We start from the raw sequence: 16,535 nt of genomic DNA, 5'->3' as shown, positions 1-16,535 counted from the left end.
TTCATATAATACATCGCTGAATGCAGTCAAATCCTCACAGCCATGCTTTTAGAATTGCGGCTTCTGAGGGTTAAAATCTATCCCTCACTCTTACTCTCCTTTGCCTCCTACTTTCTACTTCTCACAGCCTACAGCTAACCTCCTTAACTCCTTTCCACCAACTCTCCCTCTCTCTTTCTCCCCCTGCCTCTCCCTCTCTTTCTCTATGCCTTCCTCGCTCTCTACGTTTATCTGTCAGGTTCCATCCCGGCCGGGCGAAGCAAGAATCAATCAGAGTTGACTAGCTCTGGGCTTATCTCCGCCCTCGCTGATTGATTCTGCTCGTTAGCTATAATTTGACGCTCTGTCCCATCTCCTCCAAAGCAAATTAAATCGTAGTAGAGTCGAACGTGCTCCAAGTCCTGCTCTGCTGGAGGGAGAGCGCGAAGAACGGTGGGGGTGTGTGAAAACGTGCGTATACGCGCGCGTGTGTGTGTGTGTGTGTACTGGGTGGCTGGATATGACTAATGGGAAGTGACAGACACATGATGTAGGACTAAAGAGGCTGCTGTTGAACAGTGCTCTGGGTCTGCGTATGTGTGTGTGTGAGAGAGAACTCTTTCCCTTCAGGGAACATTGCTACTTCATACCTAAACGACGTAAAGAGCGCCAGTACCACACACACACACACACACACACTTTGATGCACTCAGGAACAGCCCATGACCACAATATGCTCACACATGCTCGCACATCTGAGTGATTCTTGATTGGGGTCCAATCTCAAGCTTTTGGGCAGAAAATATATATCGATTTAATGATATGCTGCTATGACCGTGGTCACTGCTTTACTAACACCCAACTCTGAGCTCCTAGCCACATTGCTTGTGTACAGTTGTGTAACTGTAGCCTGTCTGCTAATGAACAGTGTGTTGTTGTCTGACCACAGAACCACCCTGTTGGCTCTGCCACCCCAGTATTATGTAGACAGCAGAAGTCTTGTGGTCGGAAACTGGTAACTGATGAATGAGCTAAGATGAATGTTTAGCAACAGACGGGCAATTACATATTAAAGCTGTATTTGGTCCTGAAATTTTGGTCTAAGCCCAAATACAGAACAAGATTGATCCTGATCATGTTCTGAGCCTGAAAATCGACCCAGGACAGGGAGCTTCACTTTGCTCAGTCTGAAACTGACCTCCCTCCTTCACGATTTGGTCCCAAACTGACCCAATCCGGCCTATCAATGACCTGGGTTTCACAGGTGTCAGGAGATTAGGGATTCAAAATAAATTAGTTATAAATAAACTAAAAAGCTGCTAATCTGGGCAGCAAGTAAATCACTGATATTAGAATACATACCAATAATATTCTAATAATATTTTCCATCATTGTGTTTATTAAACACCTGGATTATTAAATTAGTGCTTAATGATAGGAAACCAGGTAAGCTTCTGATGGAATTGAACACTATCATGTGCTGGCTGCGAGGTGTCCAGGAAAAATCTGGAGAAAAGCAAGCTTTGTTATTTAGACTAGCTCAGAAGATCAGAACTACTTTATTCAGCATGAGAAATGCTTGTTCCTCTTTACTGTATTTATGTTTACCTACATCTGTTCTAATGGGATCTGGAGTTTCTACAGTAAAAAAGCAAAAAAAAAAAAAAACAAACAAAAAACCTCTTATTGATGAGAGACATGGTTTATAATAATGTGCTTAGGGGCTTAAAACCTCTGCACAGTACTGTGTATAAATTATAACTGAAATACATATGATAAGTAAATCTATAATAACAGTGCATGATAAATAAATCATCACCTTCATCACCAAATGTTTTTTTTCGTTGGTAGTGCAAATTAACGTTCGGACAGACGCCTGTGCAGACCAACATCGCTTTAAGAGTAAACAGTGGAGAGAGCGCCATCTACCCCCCTGGAGAGCAAACAGCCAATTGTGCTCTCTCTGAGTCCGACCGCTGATGGCAAAGTGGCATGACTCGTGTGTCAGTAAGGAGGCAGGAGTGACGCCACCCTACACCGTCCTAATGCCTAAAATAAAGGCATAAAAGGGCATGCTGTCAAAAGACTGCTAGAGTACACATGTGTAAAGGCTGTTAGAGCCCCGCTTGGGCCTTTATGTTGTTCTAAGCCTCGTTTAGGTGTGGTGGAGGCACTTAAAATAAAGGTGTTTGTCACTTGAGCCCTGTGTTTGTGTGCGTCTCTGAGCCCCGCTGCCTGTCGGGTCACGGTGGTCACGGGGTTGCGTCACACTCTGGATTTGAACTCGCAACCTGTGTTGTGCTGAGCCACTGGGGTTTTTCTTTTTTTCCCCATGTATGGCACTCTTTTCCAGAGAAGTGCTTAGCAGTCCACTAAAATATCACTAGCTAGTGTGAACAGACTAGAGCCTAAAGACACCTAAAAGGTAAAGGTGCACGTATTTGTCACTCCATCCATGTGTCCTCTGCATTTAACCCATCTGGTAGTGAACACACACTCACATACACACACACATGTGTTAGGGGCAGTGAGTACACACACACACACACACCCAGAGCGGTGGGCAGCCAACTCCAGCGCCCGGGGAGCAGAGAGGGTAAAGGGCCTTGCTCAAGGGCCCAACAGTGGCAGCTTGCTGAGCCCGGAAATCGAACCCACAACCCTGTTATCGATAGCCCGGCGCTCTAACCGCTGAGCCACCACTGCCAAACCTCTAAGCTTAGACACTGCCAAATACAAAATCAGGGACTATGAAACATTTTATTATGTCCTTATTCTTCTTAATACCCAGAACCTGCTTTTCAGTGTCATTTTCTTTAATTGCCATGCCAAAAAATATCCTAGAACCGGTACCTCATGCATTCACAGTTAAAACCTAGAATTTAAGGAACTGTAAAAAGAAGGTGGCACTAGAAGTGGTTCTTCTACGGCATCTTCACATTGAAGAGTGTCTGCCAGGGGCTGTGTGTCCTCCATCTCCTCTCCGGGTACACATTCTCCATATGTACAGTTTTGCACGGATTTGCCCGACACTCTTGAATAAACTCTTGGAAAAAAAAAAGAAACACTTGGAGCTCTGTCTTGTGTAACGGGTGCTATGCAAGAGAAAGCTCAGTAATTGGAAAGGTGGCTTGTGCTTGATCAATAGCTTGTTAACAGTCAGCAGCATATCTTCATGGAAAGCAGGCAAGAGTTTTTTCCCCCTCACAGTGAACACGCTGGGATAACGTGAGTCGCCTCACTACCATCACCGCCGACTTGCGACACGAGGACGGACACGTCTAATTGTGACGATGCTCTGGATAAAGAGCTTTGTTCGGTGACAAAGGAGGATTGGGTCTAGACGGGTCACTCGATTACCTATTATATTATATTGATAATTTTATTTGAGATTATTTGACTCTTCTGTTGTAGGTGCATCAAAGTTGATGATGCACAGAATTTCTTAAGCGATCTTTTGAGCAGAATCGATTTATTATTATTATCATGTATTTAATATAAAAAGGTATTTTTAGATGGTTTATTCAAAATTTCTATTTGCACTTTGAGAACAGCATAAAGTCATAATTTTGACCTAAAAAGTCCTAGCCTGAGTCCTAGCCCTGTTTACAGAGCACAGATAGCAAAAGACGCATCAGACTTGGTGGAAAGATTCCACTATGTTATGAATGGCATCTAATTTTTTGTCCAAAAAACAAACAAACAAACAAACAAACAAAAACAAAAAGGGCTTAATTATAACCTCATTCTTGATACTTTACAGTCATACAGTCAATATTAAAGCCTTCAGCTAACATTTCTGAATGTTTTAAGGCATCCTACTAATGATTTTAAACCTGTCAGGCTGTACTGAAGCCGCATATTACAATTTTATACTGCTTATACATTTATCTGCTACATAATAAGTGCAGAAACACTGACATCATTGATTTTAAACTTTAAGAAAGAGGATTTCAACCTTCTCAATGATAACATGCTAATCTGCTCATTTAAGAAGACTGGGGTGGGCACGGTCACCTCAAGAAGAGACTATAGCAAACACAAATTAGATGACGCCCAGTTCTGTGTGAGTGTGTGTGAGTGTAAGTGTGTCTCACCTCATCCTTGTCCTCCACCTGTATGGACAGGGGCAGGGCGAAGCCCACCTGGGCAAGTTCAGTGATGCGCACGCGGTATTCAGAGCTGTTAAACTTGGGAGCGTTATCGTTCTTATCGATGAGGAGGATGGTGAAGGTGGTGAGGACGGTGGCAGAGGAGGGAGTACGATCATCAAACAGCTCTGTGCCCTACAAAGAAAGACATGGGGAGAGATTTGGTGTACTTGTAATTATGACATAAAAGCCCACACAAGTCTAATGACTTCATTTATTCTGTTTATTTTATATTTGATTAGATTACAATAGATATACTTAATGCCACTGTAGCGGGAACCTGTGTCTCTTCAACCTCTCCTCATAAGAATATACACAGATGAGCCAAATCATTATGACCATCATTATTTGCTAATAAAACAGCTCTGATCAGTGAGGAAATGGACTTTACCACACCTCTGAAGGTGCCCTAATTTATGGTCCTGATGTTATGGCTTGTTGATTCACTTGCGATTCTTTAAGCAATAGTTTAATGCAGCATGACATCTTACATCTTCCAACTGTTCAATATCCCGAAACCACTGAACACACGAATATCACTGTAAGAACTATCAGTAGAATACACAGTGGTATGGAAAAGCTTGTGGACCACTGTTCAAATAGTTAAGTGAGTAGAAGATGAACGATGAGCTCTGAAAGGCAACACTTTAAGCATGACTACTGGATCATTTTTGGTTTCATACAATTTTAGAGTGGAAAAAATGCAAAAAAAAGCACTATGCAAAAGTTTTAGCACCCCAAGAGAAGACTTCCTAAACCTTGTCCTAACAGTTAGCAGACATAAGGTCCTCTAAGCAGCTGCATAGCACTATGAACATTACAATAACTGATCCCTATGAAGCAGAAGATGTAATATAAAATTAAATAAATTAAATAAAGTACAATAGCAGTTTCCTCTGTCTATTAGAACTAATTAGGAAAAGGCAGTTAACAAGAACAATGAGGGTCAAGTTGAAGAACAAACAACAAAATCTTATTTGACTAATAATAATAATAATAATAATAATTTAGCAGACTCTGGGGTGGTGGTACACTGTTCTACTGTGTAGCAACACCTGCACCAATATGACATTTTATGGTAAAGTAAAAAAACAAAAACCTCTCATGCACCCTGAACACTAAGTTCAGCTTCATATGTTTTAAAAGTACGTCTAAAAAGGTCTGATGCACTTTACATAGCCATTTACAAACAATGCAAAATATTCTCACAATTCACAGTTAATATATCGACAGACAGGAAAAAAACAAATGAAAAAAATCATCAAAAATGATACTAGCCAATCAGCAGTGTAATTCACCAATGAAGTAGAAACATATGGTACAGAGTTGTCTGAGAGAGGGAAAAAAACACAACAGCAGCCGTGTACCTATAGCAGTGTTTGAACAGCTTGTGAGACTAAATACTTCTTACATGTTCCTGGTGGACCCTTAAAGAAGCAACCCAGAAGGAAGCAGCTGAAACTGAGTGTAGAGGATGAGAGGGGTCTTTAATTACACTCTGTGCCTTCCTGAACACACTACACGTCTTAAGCACTAATTAAGCTGGATTAATTTTACTAGAGAAAGCTCTGTAATGTAGGGCCCAACTGAAATGAATATTTCATGACTGATATCGATTTTAAAGGGCTAAAAATTCTGCTAACTAATAACACTGGATGACTTTATATCATTTTATAAGATCATAAAATGAAGATCGTTTGTGCTTAATTAACATGATATAACTTAGACTGTCACTAATCACATCTCTGTAAATACACAGTCAAAAAATATCCACCCTCTTAAAGCACTTAAAGACTTCCAAAATACTTTTATACTTACATACTAAAAACTAAACTTTTAAATACTTTTTTAAATAGATTATTTTATTTCTGAAGCAAATAAATTACAATTTTGGCATACAATTATCAGGAAAAGATAAAAGGTGGGACAGGGTGGTACTGGGTGGGACCGGTCGGGACTAGGTGGGTGGGATTGTGTGGGTTAGGTGGGTGGGATTGTGTGTGGGTTAGGTGGGTGGGATTGTGTGTGGAACAGGTGGGTGGGATTGTGTGTGGAACGGGTGGGTTGGGTGGATGGAATTTTTGGAACTGGGTGAAACTGGGGGAGCCGGAGGGACGTCGGATAACGAAGACCCACCTATTCCAAGAATACTTGGGCGGCGTGTATTGCCAAGTACGGTGGTCTCCACTCTGACTTTTGTATTTAGTAGTATCTATGCTAAAGTATGTTTTGGATCCTAGCCTGTACAAACTAGCTAAGGGTATTTGTAGCAGCGGAGCACTTTTGTAAGTCACTCTGGATAAGATCATCTGCTAAATGCCTTATATGTAAATGGATGTGATCTTTGGGACTGGGTGGAACTGGATGGGATAGTTGGAATTGGGTGGGATGGGGGATTTGCAATGGGAGTTGAGGGGGTAGTTGGAGGGTTGTGGTACTTATATCTGTATGATGTATAATGTCCCCATAAATGCGGAGTGGTGGTGTGGCCATGAAAACTGGCCTGGACAAAAAAAAAAGGAGCATCACCCATTCTAAACTAAAGAAGCACAGTTCAAACATGTCTTGGCTGATTGGTGTTATATTGAACATGTTAAGTTGATTTTTTACCAAACTATTCCTTTAAACAGGGCACAATGCCAAGACCAACATGTAGAGGCAGTATTTGTTTCACAACACATTAAATTATTATTTTATTATTAATAATAAAGTGTCACTAGATGCTAACTGGTCAAAACAAATATTTTACTAAACTCATTTCTTGTCAGTTTCTGAGCTGCACTCTGCTCAAAATTATAGACTGACTTAAAGTGTCCTTATAAATTCAGCTGCCATGTTTACTTCAGAAGGCACAACAGTATCTAAAGCCATGCATCTTCTGCATGTGGTCTACACTCGAGATGAGTGATCCAGAAGGTGAGTGAGGATGACTGAGGCGGACTGAAAGAATGATCTAATGAAAGAGCTGAATAGTCATAACAGCGAATAAACGGCCTTCAATTTGGCCCTCTTATCCACGGCCGCTCTTCAATCGAATCAGCAGAGAAGGGAAGCAGAACAGGCAGAGCAATCACTGATAAGTGGGGGCAATGTGAGTGCCAATGCAGGAACACACACACACACCCACACACACCCAAACCACACTTGAACATGCAGTGAAAAATTAGCATTTAGTGTACTAATTTGAAATATTGTACACATAGAAAAGTTTCACTTATGTGTATACTTACGTATACTTTACGTGAAGCCATAAAAGGACCTGCTTCGCTATCAGGAAGCATGTATATAAAAGCGATATCCTGGTTTGTCACCAAAGCCCTGATTCTCCACCTTATTAAAGCAACACTCACTCCACTGCTGCGTTTCCGTCACTTTCTTCCTATAGCGCCCTACGAAGCCAAGAATGGACTAGCCCTTCTGTATTTGATGGCAACGGTCATAACCCGATTAGTACCAAGAGCCCTTTGAGCTTCAAGTACGGCTCGGCTTGACCCACCATCCTTTAAGATCCACGAAAGACGAGCATCCAGGTTTTTTTCTTCTGGATGCATGTGGTTCTGTATCTCTCAGCTTGTCCAGAACAACATGTGCTTCAGTCTGGAATTCCAATTCCAGACTGTAGGAGGAGCCCATAGCTTTGCTTTAAACCACATCTTTGACCCGATAGCACCATTTTTATACACATTCTGTGAAAATTACAATTAAAATTCGTAAATTCCAAACCATTGGCTTCCATGATATCCCCATAACCTACTAATCAAAATGTTCGGTTCATTTAATTTTTTTTTCCACTAGAACCATTTTGTGAGAAATTCTACCTCTCTAAGCTGTTTAAGCTGTTTACAGTTAGAAAGACAACAGCCTGTGTTTTGCTGCGTCCCAAACTGCATACCAAACCACTTCTGGACTTTACTTACTGCATCAATCAATGCACTTTTAACGGTGATGCACTAACGTTTATACACCACCTGCTGCAGGAGTGTGTAATTAGGGACGCAGCCTTTGTGCTCGTTTTCAGAAATGTGATGGAAATGTGATGGAGACATAATATGACAACAAGTTGTGTGTAAGGTTGTGTGGATACTATACAGTCGCATACTGAAAGAACATACCTCTTTAACGATCAAGCGGAGAACACTTGACCCAGTTTAGTATGTTATGATTAAGTATATAATTTCTTGCTTAAATGTTTGTCTAAATGTGTTGTTTTTCTCAACACCTCAATACCACAGACAACTGAAAAAACAACTAGATAAACAAATACAATTACAGCTGAGTTACTTCACCTGCTACTAAAACCTCACTTTACAGAGTGTCACTTCGCGTACGCTAATCAGAACTGACGGGTCCTGGATTTCGTAGGTCTGTATACTCTGTGCAAAGAGTTGTAGCAATGCCCTGCAGTGTATTCATTAATCTCTATACTGTGCATATAAAACCAGCTGGCAAGTTCTGGGGTTTACAGAATTTGCACCCCCTAACATAATAACATCTATTTTTTCAGTCTAGTCTTAGAAGTGTATGGCTTCTAAGACATTGTGTGGACAGACATATGAATTTAATTTCATATATGCATTTCTATTAGTCCCTGGTCAGGAAACATGGACACAATGTAAAAGTCAACTGCCAGTTTCAAATGATGTCAAAAAAAAAAAAAAAAAACTAACAAAAACCCCAGCAAAACGGAAATACAAGATTTTTAAGTGACAGGCAATGATATGCTAATGACCACACATGTGCATGCGAAATTAGAATGGTTATTTAGGATGTGATAGATATAACATCATAAAGGAAAGTTCAGAAGGTTTGAGTATCGAATTGCTTCCCATGGTGCAATACTGAAAAAGCACTGAACTGTCGCCAGAACACTGTTAAACAAATACGTTTCTTGAGGAACCTTTGGAGGTTCTTCAGTTTGCAACTGTGAAGGAACCTCTTAAGGTGCTTTGAGGAACCTTATATATATATAAATATGTTTTTGTTTTTTTGTTTTTAGAAGAAAAGGGTTCCCTGAAGATTCCTCACAGCACCTTAAGAGGTTCCTCCACAGTTTCAAACTGAATGACCTCCAAATGTTGAAGATCTTCCATTTATAACAGTGAGGACACATTAACTCTCTCTCTCTCTCTCTCCCTCCCTTTCACTCTCTTGTCCCCTGTAATAGCTGTAGCTGATGTACAGAGAGCAGAAGAAGAATGCTCTGTCTCTATCAAAGTACCAATAATAGTAATTGGAGGAGAGATGAGAGCGTGTAAGTCACAGACAATCACAGAATTTTAACGTTTTAACCCCTCCCTTCTGCTTTCGCTGCTTAGAAAAAGCCTCTAAATGCACTGACCTCGAGCGCAGCGTATTTCTGCACTTATCCAAAGCTTTGTGAAGTTGAGAAATTAGTTTTATTACTCTTGCACTCAAAATCGATATCTCCACCGACGAGAGCAGAGAGAGAAAAGCGGAGCAGGAAAGAGAAAAGAAGTGGAAGAAAATCTATAACTTATGAATATGTTTTTTGGAGATGTTCCTTTTGCCTCCGCTTCGTTCCGCATGGAGCTCGGGTCGTTCTGGAGGAGATCATTGATTTTAATTAAGGAGAGGCTGACCCACGGGAGTGCGGCGGGGCGGGGGATTTGCAATCAACCAAACAAACACTTTGATTTCACATGCACAAATAAACCACATGTGCCATACACACACACACACACACACACACACACACAGAGGTATGCACAGCCAATATTACACCCTGGAGATTTTGGTTCTGGGGTAATTAACTGAATCTATAACATTAATGTGAAAATGTTTACTTTCGGTTGTAAATAAATGGCTGTGTACAGTAAGGTAGCAAAGTGTTACAGCAGGAAAGACAATTCCACTGCTGATCATTATAAAAGATGAATATCGCCACTGGCCAAACAAAACCATGCATCTCCAAACTGCCAAAACTATACAGAAGAAGGCTATAATAATCTTAACCTGTAATCTAAATTGGTTCCTAGTAATTTCTATCATGAAATGCTCACACAAGGGCAGCCGGTGTTTTCCAATAATATAGAAAAATTCTAATCAGAAAATGAGAATAAATCACTTTAGTCACCTTGCATGTTTAATGTGGTGGTAACTTCAGGCTCCTGCAGATGGAATGGGCTACAAACACCTGTGGGGTTGTGATGGGATTCCTAGATTGAGAAGAGGTGGTACCGTGCAGTGAGCGTATTGTTGGAAAATGGGTCGCAAAGCAGATGGTAATGATTGGCTTAAAGGAGTGATTGCATTTGGGCGTGCCAAAGGCCAGAGTGTGAAGGAATTCACTGAATCTGCAGGTGTGTGGAAGCATACGGTCATAAACAATATGTATAATCCTAATCTCAATTATGTAATAGAAGTCAAAGAGACCAGCACTATTCTTTATATGCCAACATGCACTCTGTTGCAGTCATCATTACTTAAACCATAAATAGGGGCCAGTGAGCTCAAGTTCGCTACGTTCAAGAAAGTGTCAAGGATGCCCTTGTGTGCTCTTCTCTTATCCTGAGGTTCATTCTGAGGTTTATTCTGATCTGTCCATGAAGTTCATTTTAACTAATTTCTTCTTTGCCAATTCCAGTCTGGTCTTGGAGCCATTGGTTACAATGAGACATTTTTTAGGCTTACTTCCATATTTCTTCTCTCATCATCTTCTTAAAATGGTGGCTCATCAGCCCTTCTTTTTGCTTTTTATTTGTTTGCTATTTCGAGAGGTTTCCACACAGGTTTAACAATTTCCTTCGTTGTCAGTTGCTATGGTCTCCCCTGAGCAGCCTGGCCACTGCAAGCCGTATACTCATACGGCTTCTTTCTCAAGATGTTCCACACTGTCAATCTCAAAACATTCAAATGCTCCTCAGTGGTCAATGGGAGGTACGACATAACTTAAATGTGGAAAATAACCTATGCCTTCCACTTAGTCCTATATAAACCCTCATACTCTTTGTACCATCGACCTCCCCGTGTCCTCCCTTCTCCATTTTTCCATCTTATGTGGGGTGTGCAGGCAGGTTTGGGGCTTCTGCTTCACACATCTACCTAGAAGCCGCTCCGAACTCCAGCCCAAAATCCTCACCGTTTCAGTCTCCAAGGGTGTGGAACATACTAGCAAACTGCCCACATCTTATCACATGGCTTCCATCACAGTCAATCATCAGTGTTATTGAAAAGTGTGACCTCGAAGGGTTAAGGCTCGTCTGTTTAAGTGGAGGAAAACATCAGTCATTTGCAAACTTCTGAAGCAAAGAGTGAAATAAAGGAAGAGAGAGCTGGAGAGAGCGAAAGAGAGAGAGAGAGAGAGATTTTCCATACAGCCCAAGGCCTACACTGAGCCTACAGACGCAGATGAAGAGACAGGAACAAAGTGTTTCCATAGCTCTGGCTGGTTGGGACACACATACATATACACACACACAAACACACACATACACACTTCCTCTAGCCTTTGGCCATGGAACTGTCAGCAGGTCACGGAGATAACGCTAACAAGACTCTCCACACTTTATTCTCTCTGACATACACACACACACACACACACACAAACACACAGTGGTAGATGGTCTCTCTGAGTGCTCTTAATAGACCTGGAGCCTAACTGAATATTAGCTCACTCATCCTTACTGTATCAGAATTACTTACAGCAAGTGGACACTTAGAAACTGCTCTTCTAAAGATACGAGAAGCACCAGAGCATCTTCAGGCACAATACAGTGATCCGACTGCACTGCATCATCACTGCACTTCACTGGCCTTTGCAGCAACTTCAGCCACTGCACCAATCTATAAAGAATCGTTGCAATTAATCAGGTTATTTTTTCGCAAAAGGTCTGACAAGATTTATTGTTATAGATATGGAATAAGGATCTTCTCCATCTCCTCTTCTTTTTTTCTGATTTATGTCATTTCATATTAATTGAGAAAGTCTTACATATATCTCACATTGTGTGAAGAGTTACCTGTTCACACTTACATGCTATTTTTCTGTGCACCAAAGATATTTCACAGAAAAACTGCAGACAAGATCAGATCATGAAGCCGGTGATATTTCTATTATTATAATCGTTTTTGCATGTTTTCACACAGTGAAGACACTTCATAACTCAGATTCATGTTTCCACTAGATCTGACTGAAAAGGTTTCAAACTATTATTTCAAAGAAATAAACAGCACGGAAAGTTTATGCGCGCTAATCTCACAGCATGAAGCTGAAATTCCACCTTAAAATAGTCCTGCACGTACACCCAACCTCCTCCATTTAAGGTGGAACAGAAAAGTCCAGTAAGAAACTGGAGAGTAACTCCAGCCTCGCTGGTGCAGTCAGGTATAAAGGCAGAAGAAACTGTGGTTCTGTGATGAGACAGAGCAAAACATTTTCATGCTGTTTTAGTAAATATCAAGGGAAAGACATCACAAGCTCTGTGCTTGTTCCATCCTAACATACAGTCCTAACTGAGCAAGCATGTGGCTGGTATGACAGGCAATCTTATGGTGATTAAGAAAGGGGTGGCTGTGTTTTAGGTAGGCATGCAGCAATCCATCTTTTGCTGTTCTGACAGATATCGATACATGAACTTTGCGTTTGACGTAATCATTACTTTACAAACTTGAATCAAACTATAACAAATGAACACAGATATTAATGAACTCAATTTCTGTTTATCATAAAGAGGAGCTGGCAGCTCCTCCCTTCTTGGTTCTTGGATTACTCGCTGATATCTGATGACAGGTCGAGGGTACATGCTGGTTAGATAGGGGGAGTTTTGCTGTTTGCTATGATCTATGTATGTAGGTTACTCTGATCCTGGGTTATGAAGCCTAGAACACCGGCGGTGCGAAAATCAAGTTCTGTGAACAGATCTGTCCTTTGGATCAGACTAATTATCCAATACCCTATATTTTTACATTTTTAGTATCGGGGCCGATATCCAATACTAGTATCAGGTCGGAGCATCTTTAGTTAGGGATAGGATGTGTGCTGGGGGAAGCAGGTTAAATATACTAGAGGAATGATGTAGTGGAATCAAGGTAGGTCTTGTGAACATATTGCTAACTCGGGGGGCGGGCCAGATTTAGTCCCGCCCACCGTAAATCCAACAGAAAAAATCTCTCCACAGAAAAGACCAATACCATTTTTTCTCTGCCGAATAAATTCATCACAACACCTATAGATAAATAGAAATTATGAAAATCAAGAAAGCAAGTAGACAGGGGCTTTAAAACATCAACATTTTATGCAAAAGGAAAGGAACACCATGCAAAAGTCGGGGCATCCCACAAGATCTGAGCTTCTAGTAACTTTGACCAAGTTCTCAGACCTTAATTAGCTTGTTAGGGCTATGGTTTGTTCAGAATCAGAATGATCAGGTGATGCAAATTTCAACGCTTTATAAACACTCTGCCTCAAAGAACCTTACTGAACTAGAAGTCTCTTGCAAGAAATTATGGGCCAAAATCTCCCCAAAAAGCTGTGATACTCACCAAAGAAAACATCCAGAATGCCCCAACTGTGAGTAAAGCAATTGCTGTACGGCATCAGAATAAGTGGATATTTGTACGCAGTCGATAGACCGGTTTATACCCGATCTACACTACCATCTCATTTGCAAATAACACATCCAAACTTGGACACATCCAAACTTGAAACCTCATATACATAACACTCACGCCCTGTTTCATACAAGTGCTTTGATAGTGAGCCAATGATAAGAAAGCATTTAGCAGCTCATGAGCCAATGCTTGACCTCATATAGATAAACAGCAAGTGTAGCTCACTGAGGTTAGAGACACGGACGCGTTCAAGGATGTGTCAAGAAGCATAAAACGCAAGAACTCAAGAACTCGAGTTGGACTGTGCAGGCCAGTGCCTGATCCATTAAAAATGCCTGTATCAAGGGTAACTGGATCGGATAAGAAAATGCCTAATTAAGGGTTAGGAATGCTGTCTCTAGCTTTTATACTATCAAAGCTTTCTTATAACAGTGAAAGCTCATGTCATCTTATCTGCAACTTTCCCAAACTGCTGCCCTCGACCCTTGACGAGATCGCATGCATACCTTCACCGTGAGAATGAATCCTGCAGAGTATAGTGGGTTCTCTCGGTCTAGCCGGCCATTCACGGTCAGGGAACCGCTGATGTAGTCCAGAGCAAACACGCTGTTGGTGTTACCTAATGAGCAGAAATGAGAAAAAACAGAAGACAGTAGTGAATAGAAGCCTGGAGGTGAACTTTCCATGCAGTATTCTGACAGTAACTACTGACTTCAGTAGATACAAATGTGAGTGAAACTACAGAGGGAAAAAACCCCATTAAATTAGAAGAGGAAAATGCCAGCTTTGACTTTTATGATCATGTTGAATATCAGCAAGCATGACTCTGAGTAGTAAATAACCACCTTAACCAGCGGACATCAAGAACATCATGTTTCGCTTTACTGTTGTAATGTAACGGCAGAGTGATATGTTTCATTACTTTTACATTTGACTTCCACTACCACCATCTACTACACTCCAGCAGTACACTTTTAAACCATATCAATCTGACGCCCATAATTAGCATGCAGCACGGCAGAGAGGGAGATTAATAGAACATGTGGAGAAAATGCTTAAATATTGTATACTGTGAAAAATGTATTACATACATGAAAACAGAAATAATGAAGAGATAAATACAAGAGCAGAGAATAAAATAGAGAACAGTGAGAACCCCAGATATCCCATTATAAACACTACAACACTACAACACCACACCCTGAAAAATCTCTCTACACCTCACTTCTCTTCTCTCAACCTTTCTTCTTAACTTCTCCTTCTCCCAACATCTCATTTTCTCACCCTCTCTTCTTCTCAATCTCTTCTCTTCTCCTTTTCTCTACCTTTTTAACCTCTCCCCTCTTTTCTCAACCTTTCCTTCTCACAACATCTCCTTTTCTCAACCTCTCCCCTCTTAACTCAAGCCCTCATTCTTGTCTTTCCAACTCCTCAATGTTCTCAAGACCTTCTTTAATTTCTATCCCTAAACTAATTTTCTATCCCTAAAGGCTTGTCTTCTGAACCTCTGACCTCTGGTTAGCTCTGGTCTGAATCAGTTAATGAGTTTGTGAAGTTGTTTTCCCCCTGGGTTTTGTTTGTTTTTACACAGGTTGTCACAAACCATCATAAGATCGATCATACGATCGTTCGCTTCGCTTATTGGTCAGACCTGTCTGGGATGGGAGTAACAAAGTAAATACAGGATGAAGTTCCACTGTTCTGGACTAGTGCAGACTTCTTAGCAGTTTAACATGAAGCAGCAGCAGAGATGATGTGGAGTGCAACTGATAGTTGGGCCAGATCAAGGTCAGCGATCACATTCTCACCACAAACGAACTGTATGAAAACACCTTTACACTCTTTTCTCCTGTCTATACTTTCCTCCACCTCCTGCAATCACTTCTTCTCCTTGTCTTCTGGTCTGGTCTCTCCTCTATTGTTATAATCTCTTCATCCTCTCATCACTCCGCTTGCATCTCTGGTCGGAGCTATTGTTATGCTAAACTGAACATGACAAAATCTTTTGCTGCTGAATTGAGACTGAGCGCCTCAGAGCCTGCACCAGCACCCCGGCCTGCTTCCTCTCAGACACCTCATGTTCATGCATTTCAATACAAACCTCGGCCATCGCACAATGGAGATCAAACAAAGGGGACTCCTTGGCTGATTGAGGGTGCTTGAAATGTGTATGCCTCCATGTATCAACACGATTCACGAATACAAACAATTCAAACATGCTTATTAATTCACTTTCCACAACAGCGTCACGCCAAAAACACCAGGCATAGATTAGAAGCACTGCTGACCTGGTTGTTTTGACTGAAGAAACAGCATCTTTACTTGAGGAGACTACAGACTGGGGAGGCCTGACTGATTTGAAAATGATAACAATCTCAGAGTAGAAATAGAAACAGATTCCTTGGGGAGAAGGGAGCATGATTGGGTTGCTGCTGAGGGCAGGGCAGTGAGGCAATGCACTGATTACATGTTAGCATTAGCATGGAGGATGCTATCGTGCGCTGATGTATGGCTGTCAGTAAGTGGGTAAGGAAGAGTTAAAGCAGCGTTATGGAGAATTAGTATTTTTCGCTCATGGGTATCCCCTACAGGTGGTGAGTGTAATTCACTGTTCTCTCACAGATGTCCAGCCCACTTCACCAAAGTTACATAGCGCAGCTAGCAGCATGCTGAGCCTGGAGTAGCAACAATAGAAGCACGATTCTCACTTTTACAAGTCAGCGGAGCATCACAGTGATTTTGTAATGAAAATGTTAAATACATAAATAAATGAAGAGCGTCGACTGAAACTAAAAGACCAGCAACAAACACTCAAATTATTAAAGAAAATGTGCT

At 41.1% G+C, this 16,535-nt stretch overlaps 1 protein-coding gene across 1 annotated transcript in view; it reads right to left on the bottom strand.

Annotated features, from left to right (window-relative positions):
• cdh23 (cadherin-related 23) overlaps positions 1–16,535 on the bottom strand; it is a 358,315-nt gene that overhangs the window by 145,191 nt on the left and 196,589 nt on the right. The window contains exons 10-11 of the mRNA XM_072677393.1: positions 14,207–14,319; positions 4,077–4,265 (exon numbers count right to left, since the gene is read on the bottom strand). Coding sequence (XP_072533494.1) covers positions 4,077–4,265; positions 14,207–14,319 — 302 coding nt within the window. The remainder of the gene's footprint in view (positions 1–4,076; positions 4,266–14,206; positions 14,320–16,535) is intronic.

This window comes from Salminus brasiliensis, chromosome 4, assembly GCF_030463535.1.
Source record: "Salminus brasiliensis chromosome 4, fSalBra1.hap2, whole genome shotgun sequence".
In the NCBI taxonomy this organism is placed as follows: domain Eukaryota; kingdom Metazoa; phylum Chordata; class Actinopteri; order Characiformes; family Bryconidae; genus Salminus; species Salminus brasiliensis.
This window is presented reverse-complemented; position numbering and strand designations above follow the sequence as displayed.